The sequence below is a fragment of the Cotesia glomerata genome, linkage group LG2, assembly GCF_020080835.1.
Source record: "Cotesia glomerata isolate CgM1 linkage group LG2, MPM_Cglom_v2.3, whole genome shotgun sequence".
In the NCBI taxonomy this organism is placed as follows: domain Eukaryota; kingdom Metazoa; phylum Arthropoda; class Insecta; order Hymenoptera; family Braconidae; genus Cotesia; species Cotesia glomerata.
In genome coordinates this window covers 15,267,552-15,285,566 of record NC_058159.1, presented here as the reverse complement: position 1 = coordinate 15,285,566, position 18,015 = coordinate 15,267,552, and the positions used below count along the sequence as shown (strand labels likewise).

Genomic DNA, 18,015 nt, shown 5'->3' with positions numbered 1-18,015 from the left:
TCAATCAGAAGTTAAAAGAAATAAAAAAAAAAAAATTTTAAATGTCGTTTCAATTTCATTTTTTTTTCTTCCTATAATTTTTCAAATAAGAAATATTATAAAAATTGAAAAATTTCAGATTAATAATATTATAATATTCAGTATAAATGTAAACTTAATTTTTAAAATTGCGATCAAAATGATTAATATGTATATATTTTCCAGCCAAGACTCATAATCAGAGATCGTTGAAGAAAATCAATAATCGTGGTAACGTGCCACCTGTTCCCAAGATATCGACAATCCGCAAACAACCAGCGACAGAAACTAGTGAGTACATCTTCAGATAGTTTTAATAAATTTTCCGTATAATTATTTTTTCTAATTTTCATGATACTAAAATTAACAAATATTTAACAGTGCTTTCGATTCTCATAAATAAATAATATTCACTGTACTCAGAAATAAGATTAGAAGTAAGAAAAAATTTTTTTTAATTTATTAGTTTTCAAATCTTTAGTTTTGACACGTGAAATTTTTTTTTGTTTTTTTTTTTATGATGAATTGAAAATTTTTAGATGAATAATATTATAATATTCAGTATAAATGGAAAATTGATTTTAAAAATTGCGATCAAAGTCATTTATATGTATATATTTTCCAGGCAAGACTCAAAATCCAGAGTTGATGAATGAAATCAGCAATGGTAGTAACGTTTCAACTGAAACGACAAATCCGGAACATCCAGAAACGGAAACTGGTGAGTGAATCTTCAGATAATCTTAATAAATTCTACGTTTAATCATTTCTCCTAAGCAGAATAAAAAGAAAGTATTAAGACAAAAAGATAAAGTATCGAAAAATATTAAATGGGCTAGGAAACCAATATTCCTCAATATTTTTTTTTAATCAGGGATTTTTTATGATACTAAAATTTACGAATATTTAACAGTGCCTTTGATTTTTATAAATAAATAATATTATGAAAAAAAATTAATTAAAAAATTCTTAATTTACAAATGAACAAAACTTATAAGTGTAAATTTTCAGAAAATCAATTTGTAATATTCGAATTATTATAAAGTTTCAAAAAATTTTAAAGTTTGGGTTGATTTCAGTATCATGTATTTTTTCAATAAAAAAAGGCTAAAAATTTTCATCAATCAGCAAATTGAATTTTTATTTTCAAGTGATACTAAAAGTAACAGATGTTTAACTATTTTTCACTTTACTCAAAAATTAGATTAGAAGTTATAACAAATTTTTTATAATTTATTAATTTTCAAATCTTTGACACGTGAAACTTTTTTTTGTTTTTTTCTATGATAAGTTTTTTAATAACAAATTTCAGGAAATTTTCAGAGGTCAACTAGTTTCATTTTCTTTTATAAATAATACTGAAATAATCAGGCTTTGAATGATTTTTGATTTTCTTCCCCATCTCAATTGGAAGTAAAAAGAAATTCAAAAGAAATTTTTCAAATGTCGTCTAATTTCAATTTAATATTTTTTTGCAATAATTAACCAAATAAAAAAAATCATAGAAATGGTTGAATGTCAGCTAATTTTAATATGATAAAGTATTGAAAATTTTTTGCTTCATAATATTACAATATTAAATTATTATATTTAATTTTATGTTTAGTACACAATTGAATCAAAACTAATTTTTGTTCGCAGGAAATATTTCAAATAGAGAAGAGCAGATTTCAGAAGATGAGACATCAGATGACAGTATTGATGAGAATAAAAAAAGAGAAGAGGAGAAATCGTTGTTTAAAAAGAAAAAAAACAAAAACAACATATATTTGCGTATGAAAAAACTTGAGGAGAGAATTCGTCAATTGGTAAAAAATAAAAATGTTTCTACTCTCATAAACAATAATATATAAGGTATTCCGTGCCAAATCGACCACTTTAGAACCCGACCCCTTTAGATTGAGCTGAAACTTTTCAATTCTTTTTACCCTTTGAAAGACATTTTTGATAATTTTTTCAAATTTTTTTATCCAACCCAAAAAAAGTTATAAATTAAAAAAAAAAAAATGGCTTTTTTATTTTAAAATAGCCACAACGTTTTTAGACGTTGACTTTTAGGTACCTTTTTTGGGTAGGACAAAAACACTTCGAGAAATTCTTAAAAATGTCTTTCAAAGGGTAGAAAAAAATAGAAAAGTTTTAGCTAAATCTAAAGGGGGTGGGTTCAAAAGTAATCAATTTGGCATGGAATACCCCATATATATTTAACTTAAAAAAATCTATAACAATTAATTTTTCAGATGCCGAATGAAGAAAGTAAACACAACGGCGAAGGCTCAGAAAATGATAAAGAAGTTCGTTATATTTCAAAAGGGGAAGAGCGTCTACCTCAATTTACAAAATATAGAAGTCGCGAATATTATCCCCCTTCGACTCATGCAATGGGTTATCGAACCCGCCCGTATCAACACCAAAACTATTCTTACCGTCAACCAGGCCCCAGACAATTTAATAATAATCAAGGTATTTGGCGAACAACTCGATATCAAAATCCTAATGATCAGCAACCTTTTCAGACCAATCCCATACCCAGGAACAATAACAACCAGCAATTTAACAACAATTATCGAAATTATCAATATAACCGACCTTACGGTCGACATGAATATTTACCTGATTGGCGGTCCAGTAACTACAATAACAGTTACCCACAAGATAGCAACTTAAGACAGAACTATCGACATTTTTAGTAAAGATATGAAAACCAACCGTTAATTTATTTTTTTTTCCAAGTTTTTATTATTTTTCATCAATTCAGCTACGTTTTTTTTTCATAAATAAAATATAATTAAAAAATTACGCAAATGTATGATTTAAAGGATAGTTTTTAAAATTTTATGTTCACTCCAATAACATTAATAAAATTCAGACAAAGTTTAGAATGATATTGAAGAGAAGTATTCATAACTTAATTTAAAAATCTTTTCGATTGATATATTTTTAATTTGAAATATTCCTATAATATATTTTATTGTAGCATTCCTCGTTAACGCAACCAATTATTAATCATCCAATTAGATGATAATTAATTTAGCAGATATTAGATAATTTTTAGAATATTTTTGACAGATAAATTACGGCAAAAAAAAGAGAAAAAAAATTGACATGTAGAAATTGAAAAAAAATAACAAATGCAATTTTTCTGTAATAATTTTTTATCAAAAATTTTTCTGTTGAATAAAGTTAAAAAAGTTATTAAGTGACTGCTAATTTGAATATTATTTCAATGAATGAAATCAGTATGAAACTCAGTAATTCGAAGTTTTTGTTTTGAATTACGCGCGTAGTGTACATGGCGATCTCTGCATGACGTATCAACAAGAATACAGCGCTCATGGCTGAGTGCTGATGGCGGCCACATGATACTCGCTATAGTGAATGGGTGTTTACAAAGTCGACAATATGGCGTCCACACGTTGGAAAGTTAATAAATTAAATTGTAATTGTAAACATTCTACCGCTGTTAAACTAATTGATTAAGTGATGAAGTTATTGTAAAATGAAGAATTACATGATTAACGGAGGGTAAAAAAATTAATAAAAGGGTCAAAAAGCATAAGATACCGTCAAGCATGGGCTGAGTATTTTTCGTTCGAGGCCAAGAAAAATCATCAACACCAGGAAAGGTGGACAAAAAATTTAATTTTCAGATAATATTAATATTATTGCACGTAAGTAATCCCACCAATAATTTGTGGTTTCACATTATAATAATGGTAAATTATAACAGGTAATTAATCGTTTTAATTTTTTTTTTTTTTTTTTTTTTTAATCATATTCACAATGAAGAAAGTATTAAAAGCGTGTCATTACTCTGGTTGGAAGCTCTGTTGAAATTAAAATCCTAAGTGAAAAAACTGATCCTCATAGGTAAAAAAAAAAATATTTTAAGTTAGCAGGTGTTAAGAATTTTTTATTTACTTATAGATTAAGATCGAGTGAAAGTCGTCATAAAAATATCATATATAATTAATTTTGATGTCTACACCTGCAATTTTGAGCATAGTTTTTTAGAAATTGATTTATTAAAATGATGCGGAAAGACAGTAATTCTTTTGCAAATTTTAGTGTCATTTGTAATATCTAAAGAAATAATGTCTCTCTATTATTTGAATAAACAATCAATGTTTTCAGACAAATTAAAATCATTAGTTGCATTAATGTATCTGATAAAATTTACAGGGGAAGGTAATGCTTAAAAGAATGTTGTAATTTTTACATCCGGCCACTTGTTGGATGAAATAAACAACAGCTGAGAAATTTCAAGAGGAGTACCAGCAACCCGATAACCATCAGAATTCGCCATTTAATCCAAATAGATGAAGAAAAAGAAAAATTTCAAGTATCGAAAAATTATGCTAAGGCACCACCGGAAATTAAAAACTGACAGAAATGAAAAATATTGGTAAGGTAAAATAAAAATTAAATATTAAATATAATAATGAAGTTATAAAAATAGTGGTGCTGACATAGATCTATCAGATAGAAAAATTATACATATGAGAAGTTATTGATATCACTGATGGTTAGGAATAATATATAGAGAAAAGAAATAAATTGCAACAATTTTTTAATTTAAAAGTAGTGTCGTTATGAGCGACGTATTAGGACTATAAATATTATTTACTTTGAATATAAACAGATTGTTTGTAATGAAAAAAAATGGAAAATAGATGTAAAAAAAAGGAAAAGTTGTAAAATAGAAGTACGCAAATCGAAAATTAAAAATTTGGATAGTGTATATTGTGATAAAACAAAATTAAACTTCAATGTTAACTGACAAGAAATGTAGAAGTAGATAGTGGAAAAATTGATTATTATTATTATTATAATTATTATTATAATTGTTATAGTTATTATGATGAATAGGGCCGAGAATTTAGTTTTTTTAAAAGAGAGAGACAGAAGATAGGTGTAGCCAAGTGTTCTGATTCGTCGTAATAAATTAATTGTTTTTTGTTTTTCGCAATCAAGTGAAGACAGCAGCTTGAAGAAAAAATAAAAATTAGATTGCTAATCCAACATGAAAATATGAAAAATATGTCAAAAAAATAGGTTGGTTTGCACATGTAAAGGTGCTTGTAAACAAATATAAGTCTGTACTGCTCAGATAAATAAAGAAGAGAATTTGAAGCACAGTGTTGGGACTAAAATGTTCGATAAAATTAATTTAAAGTGAACAGTGACAAGCTGGCGATTTCGCTGAAGATCGCGTAAAGGAATTGCTCTCGGTCTCACTGGTAATTTTGCTGGAGATCGCACTGACGTTCTTTTTAAAGGTCTCGCTAGAACTCTTGCCGACAGTCTCGCTGGAGATCACGCTGACGGTTATTCTAGAGGTCTCGCTGACGGTCTCGCTGGAGGTCGTTTTGCTGGAAGTTGTGCTAATGGTATTGCTGCCGGTCTCGCTTGGTGATTTTGCTGGCGATCGCGCTGACGGTCTCGCTGGAGATCATGCTGACGGTCTCGCTGGAGATTACACTGACGGTCTTTCTAAAGATCACACTGACGGTCTTTCTGGAGATCACGCTGACGATCTTTATGGAGATCTCGCTGGTGATTTCCAGCGAGACTTCCAGAAAGACCGTCAGCGTGATCACCAGCGAGACCTCCAGAAAGATCGTCAGCGTGATTCCAGCAAGATCGTCAGCGTTATCTCCAACGAGACTTGCAGAAAGACAGTCAGCGTGATCACCAGCGAGACCTCTAGAAATATCGTTAGCGTGATCTCCAGCGAGACTCCCAAAAAAACCGTCAGCGTGGCCACCAGCGAGACCTTCAGAAAAACCGTCAGCGTAATCTCCAGCGAGACCTCCAGAAAGATTGTCAGCGTGATCTCCAGCGATACCATCGCCGTGATCGCTAACAAAATTATCAGCGTGACCGGCAGCGTGATCTTCAGAAAGATCGTCAGCGTAATCACCAGCGTGACCTCCAGAAAGATCGTCAGCGTGATCTCCAGCGAGACCATCAGCAAGAGTTTTAGCGAGACCTTTAGAAAGACCGTTGGCGTGATCTCCAGCGAGACCTCCAGAAAGACCGTCAGTGTGATCTCCAGAAAGACCGTCAGTGTGATCTCCAGAAAGACCGTCAGCGTGATCTCCAGCGAGACCGTCAGCGTGATCTCCAGCGATACCATCACCGTGATCGCCATCAAAATTACCAGCGAAACTCCTAGCAATACCATCAGCTCGATCTCCAGCAAGATCTTTAGCGAGACCGTCAGCGAGACCTCTAAAAAGACCGTCAGCGTGATTTCCAGCAAGACCATCGGCAAGAGTTCTAGCGAGACCTCCAGCGAGACCTTCAAAAAGACCGTCAGTGCGATCCCCAGCAAAATTACCAGTGAGGCCGGGACCAATTCTTTTACGCGATCTTGAGCGAAATCGCCAGCTTGTTTACTGTTCTCTTTAAATTAATTTCATTAAACATTTTAGTCACAACACTGTGCTTCAAATTCTCTTCTTTATTTATCTGAGCAGTACAGACTTGTATTTGTTTACAAGCACCTTTACATCTGAGAACCAACCTTTTTTTTTTTTGACATATTTTTCATATTTTCATGTTGGATTAGCAATCTAATTTTTATTTTTTCTTCAAGCTGCTGTCTTCACTTGATTGCGAAAAACAAAAAACAATTAATTTATTATGACCAATCAGAACGCTTGGCTACACCTATCTTCTGTCTCTCTCTTTTAAAAAAACTAAATTCTCGGCCTTAATGATGAATAATATTAATGTTATTATTATTAATGTAAATATTGTTGACAAAAGAATTATTTATAAGATTTGAGCGATTGCGAATACTACATTGAGAATTCCAAAGTTTATAATAAGTTACAAGTCGTTTCTCAAAAAGTAAGCGCTGCCATAGACCGCGAGGTTTTTGGGATGTAGTAAACTTTTGAAGAAAATGATTGATCAATAATTGGTAATGACTAAGAAGAGAAGTAATAATTGATTTTGTACAATAAAAATGCCAGATGAAAATGTGTAAAAATCAACTATAATTTAACCCAGAGACTTAGTTTATTTATTGAGAACAATACGAACACTAAAAAGGGATTGTGATAGTCAGTTTTGAATTGCTGTGTGTGAAATAAAAATTAAATTGTTGTAAATAAAAAATATTGTGTATTGTTAAAAAGAAAAAGCATCGTATGACAGTTAGTTGGTGATGATAAGAAAATAAAAAAAGTGTTTGAAAAATGAAAATAAACATATAAATGTAAATATTGAGTACTATTTGTTTTAAAAATAGAGCAATTAACGGATTTATGGATTTAATCGACAAAAAAAAATAATATTTATAAATAAGGCGAATTTAAATTATTAGTTGAGAATTAAAAAGTTGATTGTTATTTAAAAGTCGTTCTTGAAAAAAACAAAAAGAGCTGTGAGAGATCACAGCCTCTTTCAGACTTGATGAATATTTTCTAATAATGAGTAATCTTTAGTACAATTAAAATGCCAGATGAAAATTTGTGAATATCGGAATTTGGCTTGGAGATTTATTTTTTTTATTGATAGCAATATGAACACTCAGAAAAGATTGTGATAGTCGGTTTTAAATTGCTGTGTTGAATAAAAATTTAATTGTTGTAAATAAAAAATATTGTGTGTTGCTCAAAAAAAAATGTGTTAAAAAGTTACTGGGTGATAGTGAAAAAGTTGGAAAAGTATTTTAAAAATTCAAGAAAAAAAAATTGTATGTGAGAATTCCAGATGTAAATGCGTAAAAATCAACTAGAATTTAGACTAGAGACTTAGTTTATTTATTGAGAACAATACGAACACTAAGAAGGGATTGTGATAGTCAGTTTTGAATTGCTGTGTGTGAAATAAACATGAGATTGTTGTAAATAAAAAATATTGTGTATTGTTAAAAAAGGAAAACAAGTGTCGTATGAAAGTTAGTTGGTGATGATAAAAAAATTACATAAGTAATTGAAAAATTAAAAAAAAAATATAAATGTGAAAATTAAGTACCATCTGTTATAAAAATATAGCAATTAACGGATTTAAAAATTTAATCGACAAAAAAAAGAATATTTTTAAAAAAGACAAATTTAAATTATTACTTGAGAATTAAAAAGTTGATTGCTATTTAAAAGTCGCTCTTGAGAAAAAGAAAAAGAGCTGTGAGAGATCACAGCGTCTTTGCGACTTGATAAATAGTTTCTAATGATGAGTAATCTTTGGTATTATTAAAATGCCAGATGAAAATTTGTAAAAATCAACTAGAATGTAGACTGGAGAATTATTTTTTTTATTGAAAGCAATATTAACGCTCAGGAGGGATTGTGGTAGTCGGTTTTAAATTGCTGTGTGTTAAATAAAAATTGAATTTTTGTAAATAAAAAATATTGTGTATTGCTAAGAAAAAAAAAGTGTTGTATATAAGTTAGTGGGTGATAGTGAAAAAGTTAACGGAGTATTTGAAAAATTAAAGATAAAAAAAAATTAAATGAGATAATACCAGATGATAATGTGTAAAAGTCAACTAGAATTTAGACTAGAGACTCAGTTAATTTATTGAGAATAATACGAACACTTAGAAAGGATTTTGATAGTCAGTTATAAATTGTTGAGTGTTAAATAAAAATTAAATTGTTGTAAATAAAAAATATCGTGTATTGTTAAGAAAGAAAAAGTATCGTATGACAGTTAGTTGGCGATGATGAGAAAGTAAAAGAAATGTTTGAAAAATTAAAACAAAATATAAATGTGAATATTGAGTATCATTTGTTTTAAAAATAGACCAAATAACGGATTTATAAATTTAATCGACAAAAAAAAGAATACTTACAAATAAAGCAAATTTGAAATATTAGTTAAGAATTTAAAAGTTGATTGCTATTTAAAAGTCGCTCTTGAGAAAAAGAAAAAGAGCTGTGAGAGATCACAGCGTCTTTGCAACTTGATAAATAGTTTCAAATGATGAGTAATCTGTGGTATTATTAAAATGCCAGATAAAAATTTGTGAAAATCAAGTAGAATGTAGACTGGAGCATTATTATTTTTATTGAGAGCAATATGAACACTCAGGAGGGGTTGTGGTAGTCGGTTTTAAATTGCTGTGTGTTAAATAAAAATTGAATTGTTGTGAATAAAAAATATTGTTTATTGCTAAGAAATAAAAAGTGTTGTATGAAAGTAAGTGGGTGATGATGAGAAAGTTTAAAAAATGTTTGAAAAATGAAAAAAAAAAATATAAATGTAGATATTGAGTATCATTTGTTTCAAAAATAGAGCAAATAACGGATTTATGAAATTAATCGACCAAACAAAGAATACTTACAAATAAACCAAATTTGAATTATTAGGTAAAAATTTTAAAGTTGATTGCTATTTAAAAGTCGCTCTTGAGAAAAAGAAAAAGAGCTGTGAGAGATCACAGCGTCTTTGCGACTTGATAAAAAGTTTCTAATGATGAGTAATCTTTGGTATTATTAAAATGCCAGATGAAAATTTGTGAAAATCAACTAGAATGTAGACTGGAGAATTATTTTTTTTATTGAGAGCAATATTAACGCTCAGGAAGGATTGTGGTAGTCGGTTTTAAATTGCTGTGTGTTAAATAAAAATTGAATTTTTGTAAATAAAAAATATTGTGTATTGCTAAGAAAAAAAAAGTGTTGTATATAAGTTAGTGGGTGATAGTGAAAAAGTTAACGGAGTACTTGAAAAATTAAAGATAAAAAAAAATTAAATGAGATAATACCAGATGATAATGTGTAAAAGTCAACTAGAATTTAAACTAGAGACTCAGTTAATTTATTGAGAATAATACGAACACTTAGAAAGGATTTTGATAGTCAGTTATAAATTGTTGAGTGTTAAATAAAAATTAAATTGTTGTAAATAAAAAATATCGTGTATTGTTAAGAAAGAAAAAGTATCGTATGACAGTTAGTTGGCGATGATGAGAAAGTAAAAGAAATGTTTGAAAAATTAAAACAAAATATAAATGTGAATATTGAGTATCATTTGTTTTAAAAATAGACCAAATAACGGATTTATAAATTTAATCGACAAAAAAAAGAATACTTACAAATAAAGCAAATTTGAAATATTAGTTAAGAATTTAAAAGTTGATTGCTATTTAAAAGTCGCTCTTGAGAAAAAGAAAAAGAGCTGTGAGAGATTACAGCGTCTTTGCGACTTGATAAATAGTTTCAAATGATGAGTAATCTGTGGTATTATTAAAATGCCAGATAAAAATTTGTGAAAATCAAGTAGAATGTAGACTGGAGCATTATTATTTTTATTGAGAGCAATATGAACACTCAGGAGGGGTTGTGGTAGTCGGTTTTAAATTGCTGTGTATTAAATAAAAATTGAATTGTTGTGAATAAAAAATATTGTTTATTGCTAAGAAATAAAAAGTGTTGTATGAAAGTAAATGGGTGATGATGAGAAAGTTTAAAAAATGTTTGAAAAATGAAAAAAAAAAATATAAATGTAGATATTGAGTATCATTTGTTTTAAAAATAGAGCAAATAACGGATTTATAAAATTAATCGACCAAACAAAGAATACTTACAAATAAAGCAAATTTGAATTATTAGGTGAAAATTTTAAAGTTGATTGCTATTTAAAAGTCGCTCTTGAGAAAAAGAAAAAGAGCTGTGAGAGATCACAGCGTCTTTGCGACTTGATAAATAGTTTCTAATGATGAGTAATCTTTGGTATTATTAAAATGCCAGATGAAAATTTGTGAAAATCAACTAGAATGTAGACTGGAGAATTATTTTTTTTATTGAGAGCAATATTAACGCTCAGGAAGGATTGTGGTAGTCGGTTTTAAATTGCTGTGTGTTAAATAAAAATTGAATTTTTGTAAATAAAAAATATTGTGTATTGCTAAGAAAAAAAAAGTGTTGTATATAAGTTAGTGGGTGATAGTGAAAAAGTTAACGAAGTATTTGAAAAATTAAAGATAAAAAAAAATCAAATGAGATAATACCAGATGATAATGTGTAAAAGTCAACTAGAATTTAGACTAGAGACTCAGTTAATTTATTGAGAATAATACGAACACTTAGAAAGGATTTTGATAGTCAGTTATAAATTGTTGAGTGTTAAATAAAAATTAAATTGTTGTAAATAAAAAATATCGTGTATTGTTAAGAAAGAAAAAGTATCGTATGACAGTTAGTTGGCGATGATGAGAAAGTAAAAGAAATGTTTGAAAAATTAAAAAAAAAATATAGATGTGAATATTGAGTATCATTTGTTTTAAAAATAGAGTAAATAACGGATTTATAAATTTAATCGACAAAAAAAAGAATACTTACAAATAAAGCAAATTTGAAATATTAGTTTAACATTTAAAAGTTGATTGCTATTTAAAAGTCGCTCTTGAGAAAAAGAAAAAGGGCTGTGAGAGATTACAGCGTCTTTGCGACTTGATAAATAGTTTCTAATTATTAGTAATCTGTGGTATTATTAAAATGCCAGATGAAAATTTATGAAAATCGACTAGAATTTGGCCTGGAGATTTATTTTTTTTTTATTGAGAACAATACGATTATTCAGAAGGGATTATGATAATTTCTTTTAAATTGCTGTATGTTAAATAAATATTCAATTGTTGTAAATAAAAAATATTATGTATTGCTAAACAAAAAAAAAAGTGTCGTACGACAGTTAGTTAATGATGATAAAAAAATTAAATATGTAATTGAAAAATTAAAAATAAATATAGATGTGAATATTGAGTATTATTTGTTTTAAAAATAAAGCAATTAACGGATTCATAAATTTAATCGACAAAAAAAAAGAATACTTATAAATAAGGCAAATTTAAATTATTAGTTGATAATTTAAAAGTTGATTGTTATTTAAAAGTCGCTCTTGAGGAAAAGAAAACGAGCTGTGAGAGATCACAGCGTCTTTACGACTTGATAAATATTTTCTAATAATGAGTAATCTTTGGTATAATTAAAATGCCAGATGAAAATTTATGAAAATCGACTAGAATTTGGCCTGGAGAGTTATTTTTTTTTTATTGAGAACAATACGATTATTCAGAAGGGATTATGATAATTCGTTTTAAATTGCTGTATGTAAAATAAATATTAAATTGTTGTAAAAAAAAAAATTATGTATTGCTAAACAAAAAAAAAAGTGTCGTTCGACAGTTAGTTGGTGATGATAAAAATATTACCAAAGTAATTGAAAAATTAAAAATAAATATAAATGTGAATATTGAGTATTATTTGTTTTAAAAATAAAGCAATTAACAGATTCATAAATTTAATCGACAAAAAAAAAGAATACTTATAAATAAGGCAAATTTAAATTATAAGTTGAGAATTCAAAAGTTGATTGTTATTTAGAAGTTGCTCTTGAGCGAAAGCAAAAGAGCTGTGAGAGATCACAGCGTCTTTGTTACTTGATAAATATTTTCTAATAATTAGTAATCTTTGGTATAATTAAAATGCCAGATGAAAATTTGTGAAAATCAACTTGAATTACTGAGAGCGACTTAGTTTTTTTACTGAAAATTATATGAATATAACGATATCATTCTGAAAGTCAGTGTCGAGTTGCTCTGTATGAAAATGATTTTTATAACAAACATATTTATTATTTACTGTAAAAAATGTACTCGATGCAAATCACTTAAGAGATGTACTATCATTCAACAAATATTGCTAATGTACCCATGTTATTCAGTCAGGAAAATACTCTTATACATGTAACGAAATGAATTATATTTTCCTATTTGTTGCTAGTTGTCTTTTTCAGTTATAAAAAAAAAAACACTGACTCTGATATTTTCAGAGCCAAGTGTAGACTTCATGAGTAACAAAAATAGGATACGGCATAATTTTGTCGCGACGACTATTTTCATTGAAAGGACAAAATTCCTATGATTTCGTTATTCATATTTATATGTATTTATATATATATTTTTCGTCATCACCAGTAGGTGTCTCTACCGAATACTGCTCTGGCTCGGGCGGTAACGACAAATCTTTCATTTTTCCTACAGATATCGACACATACCAATAGAGGGAACTACTATTACCCCTGGAATCATAGGGACCGGCTCTTAATTACATAAAATCATTCTTTTTAACTCGAATTTTTTATCATTAACTGGAGGGATATTTTTAAGTTATGGCTTGAATATCAGAAAATTTAAAATGTAACTCAAATTAATTTTAACGACAAAAATATTAGTTTTTCGGCGTTGTGCTGTGCGTCTTTTTTGAAAAAAAATATGGAAAAAATTGTTTTTTATATAAACAATCCTAGTTAACGAAAGAGAACAGGTTTTTTTTATAATTATATGGATATCTGGATACTTTCTAGGAATTTATCGGGAAAAGACTTTTAATCAAGATAAATTATTGATTATTAATCTTAACTTTTAAAACTTAATATTAAATGTTTCAGTTTATTCAAAAATGGCCAAAATTTTTAAGGCGGGGAAGGAGTATCCAGCAGATCAGCTGGATTTTTTCAGAGACTTAGACAAGTACGAATTAGCGACAAACCATATACTCGTTTCATACGAGACCAGAACCGAGAATGCTGTCCAAAACCGGCGAGTCCACAAGACTGGAGACCCGAGCTGGAATTTATCCGAGGCCGTTTACCACTGCGTTAGAGGTATTAAGAAAAGCTCTCCTAAGGAAAATCATGATAATAAGTACGTATAATGAACTTGAATTGTTAGAAGCAATAGTATATTACACTACAAGGGCAGTAGTTTCAACAAGATTTTTTTTATAGTAGGCAATACTGTCCACTGAAGCTCAAGATACGAATGAATGGCCAGCAAGATGCATTAGTCGTTAAAGAGTGGAATCATCATCACAACCATGATCCTCCAAAGGTATGACACATTCACAACTTCTACACGCACTATACCATAGAATCAACCCCCCCCCTCAGACACACACACACACACACACACACACACACACACACACACACACACACACACTGATGAAAAAATTGACTTGACTCAAGAGCCAAACTCTTGAACCAAGAATTCCATATCGAAGAATATGATTTTCTTGAGTCAAGAGGATAAATTATTTAAACAAGAAGATTTTCTTAGACCAAGAATAATTTTTTAGCTCAAGAATTTATTCTCTTGACTCAAGAAAATCATTTTTTTTAATATGGAATTCTTGGTTCAAGAGTTTGGCTGTTGAGTCAAGTCAATTTTTTTATCAGTGCACACACACACACACACACACACACACACTGATGAAAAAATTGACTTGACTCAAGAGCAAAACTCTTGAACCAAGAATTCCATATCGAAGAATATGATTTTCTTGAGTCAAGAGGATAAATTCTTTAAACAAGAAGATTTTCTTAGACCAAGAATAATTTCTTAGCTCAAGAATTTATTCTCTTGACTCAAGAAAATCATTTTTTTTAATATGGAATTCTTGGTTCAAAAGTTTGACTCTTGAGTCAAGTCAATTTTTTTATCAGTGCATACACACACACACACACACACACACATACACTGGGGACTTTTCCGCGTAAGTGGAAACAGCAACGGTTAGTACTTTTATCTAAAGGAAAGAAACCGCCAGAAGAACCGTCATCTTACCGACCACTCTGCATGCTAGATACGGCGGGTAAGAGATTTGAGCGTATCATCCATCAGCGAATAGATGCAGTAGTCGACCCACTCTTGGCAGACAACCAGTATGGATTCCGGAAAGGACGATCAACCCTGGACGCGATCAATCTGGTTGTTAATACGGCCAAAGAGGCAGTCGCAGGAACTAGATGGAAGGGTGGAACGAAGAAGTACTGCCTGGTGGCTGCCTTGGACATCAAAAATGCTTTCAATTCCGCTAATTGGGACTGCATCATGCAAGCTCTCGACGAGAAGAACGTGCCAACATATCTTCGCAGACTAGTGATTAGCTATTTTACAGATAGAGTGCTGAAATACGATACAAAGAATGGTCCGAAAGAGTATGATATAACCGGTGGTGTGCCACAGGGCTCTGTTCTTGGTCCACTTCTGTGGAATATCATGTATGACGGGCTACTGAGACTGAAGCTTCCAAGATGTGTCAAACTGGTAGCGTATGCGGATGATGTTGCCGCAGTGATCGTCGCCAAACACCTCGATGAGATTCAACATCTGTTTGACATCACTTTTGAGAAGATCAACCAGTGGATGAATACAGTGAACCTACAACTGGCCAAGCAGAAGACCGAAGCAGTGCTTATTACCAGCCGAAAAGAAGTTGAAACAATTAAGATTAATGTCGGTGACCGAGAAATCACATCACAACCTCATATACGATATCTGGGAGTGATGCTTGATGCCCGACTCAACTTCAAGCAGCAAGTGGAACACGTCTGTACGAAAGCGTCAGTAGTGAGAGCTAGTCTCGCACGATTGATGCCGAACGTCGGAGGCCCAAAGCAGAGCAGGAGGCTACTATTGTCATCAGTAGTCACATCGGTGCTCACCTACGGAATATCAATTTGGGCTGACGCACTAGAGGTGCAAGATTCATGGAGAAAAGCTGGACCAATATATCGTATGAGTGCCCTACGAGTTGCAAGCGCCTTTCGAACAATATCAGAGGAAGCAGTGTGTGTCATTTCCGGAACTCTGCCGCTTAGAGTTCTAGCTGAGGAAAGACGGAACCTTTACCAACGAAAGAGGTCAACCACACTAAGTGCCGAGGAACTCAGAGCTGAAGAACGGCAGAACAGCATCGCACGATTGCAATCGCAGTGGGACGCCGCGACAACAGGAAGATGGACACACCGTCTCATACCGAAAATCGACGGTTGGATAAACCGGAGTCATGGCGAGGTCAATTACTATCTGACGCAGATGTTGTCAGGACATGGATGTTTTCGGACGTATCTTCACCGCTTTAAGCATGATGATTCACCGGAGTGCCCGTCCTGCCCAGGAATCAATGAAGACGCGGAGCACGTTTTCTTTGAGTGCTCACGATTTTACCCACAGCGCGATGAGCTGGAGATGATCCTGAACAAGAAAATCCAACCAGAGACAATAGTAGAAGCAATGCTGTCATCAGAGGCTGCCTGAAACGCCGCAAACACGTTTGCAACAGAAGTCCTTATAGACTTGCGTTCCATCGAAAGAAAAAGAGCAAATGACAACAACTAGAAGAAAGGTAAAATAATACCTAGTTACCAGAAGGAAGAGCAGTCGCTATATCCTCCCCCCACGAAGTAATGCCTAACGGCGGTTTCCATGAGGGATTAGAGGAAAGAGGAAAGGGGTTTAGGGAATAGTGGGTAGGGGCGTTAGCGTCGAGTTTTAGTATGACGCTGCGTCGAGTCGCCACATATCCAGGCCAAACAGCTACGCCTAGAATCCGTAAAAAGGATTCCCCCCCCCTAAGGGAAAAAAAAAAAAAAAAAAAAAAAAACACACACATACACTAAGAAACATACACATGTACCCTGATACACATATCTTAAGACATAGTCTTATATACATTCAGATAATATCGAAAACACACACGGACACACGAAGACAGACACGCCCAAACACAAAGAACCACATGTATAAATATATTTACACACACATGCGCGCGCGCACAAACGCATGTACACAGAAATACGTGCCCACAGAAACATGCTTACAAACTTATTTTAATACACAAATTTGTTATAGCTTTTTAATTTATATTTTAAAAAATTGGATAAATTTCAGATAAAAAAAAACAAAAAATCGTGGGAGAAGAAGTGCAAGGACCGGATAAATGGCAATCAGAAAAAGGGGAAGGGGAAAGGACAAAAAAAAGAAAGGACACTGGAAGAGGAAATTATAGAGAACTATTTAGATACATTGAGAAAAAATTTAAATTCATCAGTGGACACACTGAAAGAAAAATTAAAGCTATTAAAGGAATGTGGAAAGAAAATAGCGGAATTGGATGGAAAAGATTTAGATTTTATAAATATTGATTCTGAAGACGACGACGGGAAAAAGTCGGAACAGTTAGAAGATGAAAAAGAAGAGGAAGAAATGTCAGATAGTAATGAACAAACGACAGAAATTGATAAAGAAAGTGATTAGAACAATAAAAGGAAGGGAGAAAAGAGAAAACTGAATCAAAATAAAAAAAGAGTTACAGAAAATAAGAAAAACAAAGGGGAAGGAAATGAGAAAACAGTAGAGGAAAAGAAAAGAGAAGAAAAAGATGAAGGACAAACAGAATCAGGTGAAAAGGAAATTTTTAAAGAAATTGAGGAAAAGAAAGAAGAAGAAAAAGATGAAGGACAAACAGAATTAGCTGAAAAAGAAATTTTTAAAGAAATTGAGGAAAAGAAAGAAGACGAAAAAGATGAAGGACAAACAGAATCAGGTGAAACGGAAATTCATAAAGAAAGTGGAGGTATTAACCTGAGCGACATGGAGAATATGGTAACGTTGAAAAATATGTTGGAAAATCTAGTAGGACAAGAAATAACAGCAAGGTGTGAGACGGGATATATAGTTTCGAAAGAAGATTCGAGAGAAATAAATGAAGGGTTGTTGGAATTTTTGAGAGAAAATGCGACCATAGTGGAAGGATTAGAAAAGATGGTAGAACCTGAAGTTCTCCAACATTTAAATTTTTTAATACATAATGGTGCAATCTGATTAACAGTAAGAAGTCGAAAAAGGCGTGGAAGTTAAGAATGTTAAAAATGTACAAAAAAATTAAAAAACAAATAAAATGTCACCATAAAAATTGCATGAAAGCAAATATCATTGTTAATGATGTCGCCATTGTGTGTGTATTTGTATAAGTATGAATGTGCGCATATTTTGATATGTGTATGAGCGTAAATGTGTATGTGAGTATGAATGAAGTAGTGCGTGTGGAATAGTGTGGATGTTGATCCATGTGTTTGTCATGTGTGTATGTAAAAGCATGTGTGTTGTATTTGTTTTAAGGGAAAGGAATGTAAATGTGAGTAATTTATTCTACCATTGTACTAGAAAATATAACGTTCAACGAACAAACA

The 18,015-nt window shown here is 31.1% G+C and overlaps 2 protein-coding genes across 3 annotated transcripts in view; both read left to right on the top strand.

Moving 5' to 3' along the window:
- The window catches only part of LOC123258433 (uncharacterized protein DDB_G0287625-like), a 54,281-nt gene extending 51,477 nt beyond the window's left edge, over positions 1-2,804 (top strand). Inside the window, exons 7-10 of the mRNA XM_044718434.1 lie at positions 205-309; positions 644-739; positions 1,660-1,826; positions 2,259-2,804. Coding sequence (XP_044574369.1) covers positions 205-309; positions 644-739; positions 1,660-1,826; positions 2,259-2,708 — 818 coding nt within the window. The 3' untranslated portion in view covers positions 2,709-2,804. The remainder of the gene's footprint in view (positions 1-204; positions 310-643; positions 740-1,659; positions 1,827-2,258) is intronic.
- Positions 2,805-3,381: 577 nt separating this feature from the next.
- Positions 3,382-17,741, top strand: LOC123258434. 2 transcript variants are annotated; one of them, XM_044718435.1, is made up of 6 exons: positions 3,382-3,689; positions 3,808-3,888; positions 4,201-4,423; positions 13,429-13,684; positions 13,768-13,870; positions 16,715-17,741. In XM_044718435.1, the coding sequence occupies exons 3-6, from the start codon at positions 4,411-4,413 to the stop codon at positions 17,078-17,080; spliced, it is 738 nt and encodes a 245-aa protein (XP_044574370.1). In that variant the 5' UTR covers positions 3,382-3,689; positions 3,808-3,888; positions 4,201-4,410; the 3' UTR covers positions 17,081-17,741. The 2 variants fall into 2 exon arrangements, with proteins under 2 accessions (XP_044574370.1, XP_044574371.1); XM_044718436.1 differs by lacking the exon at positions 3,808-3,888.
- The last annotated feature ends 274 nt before the right edge of the window (positions 17,742-18,015 follow it).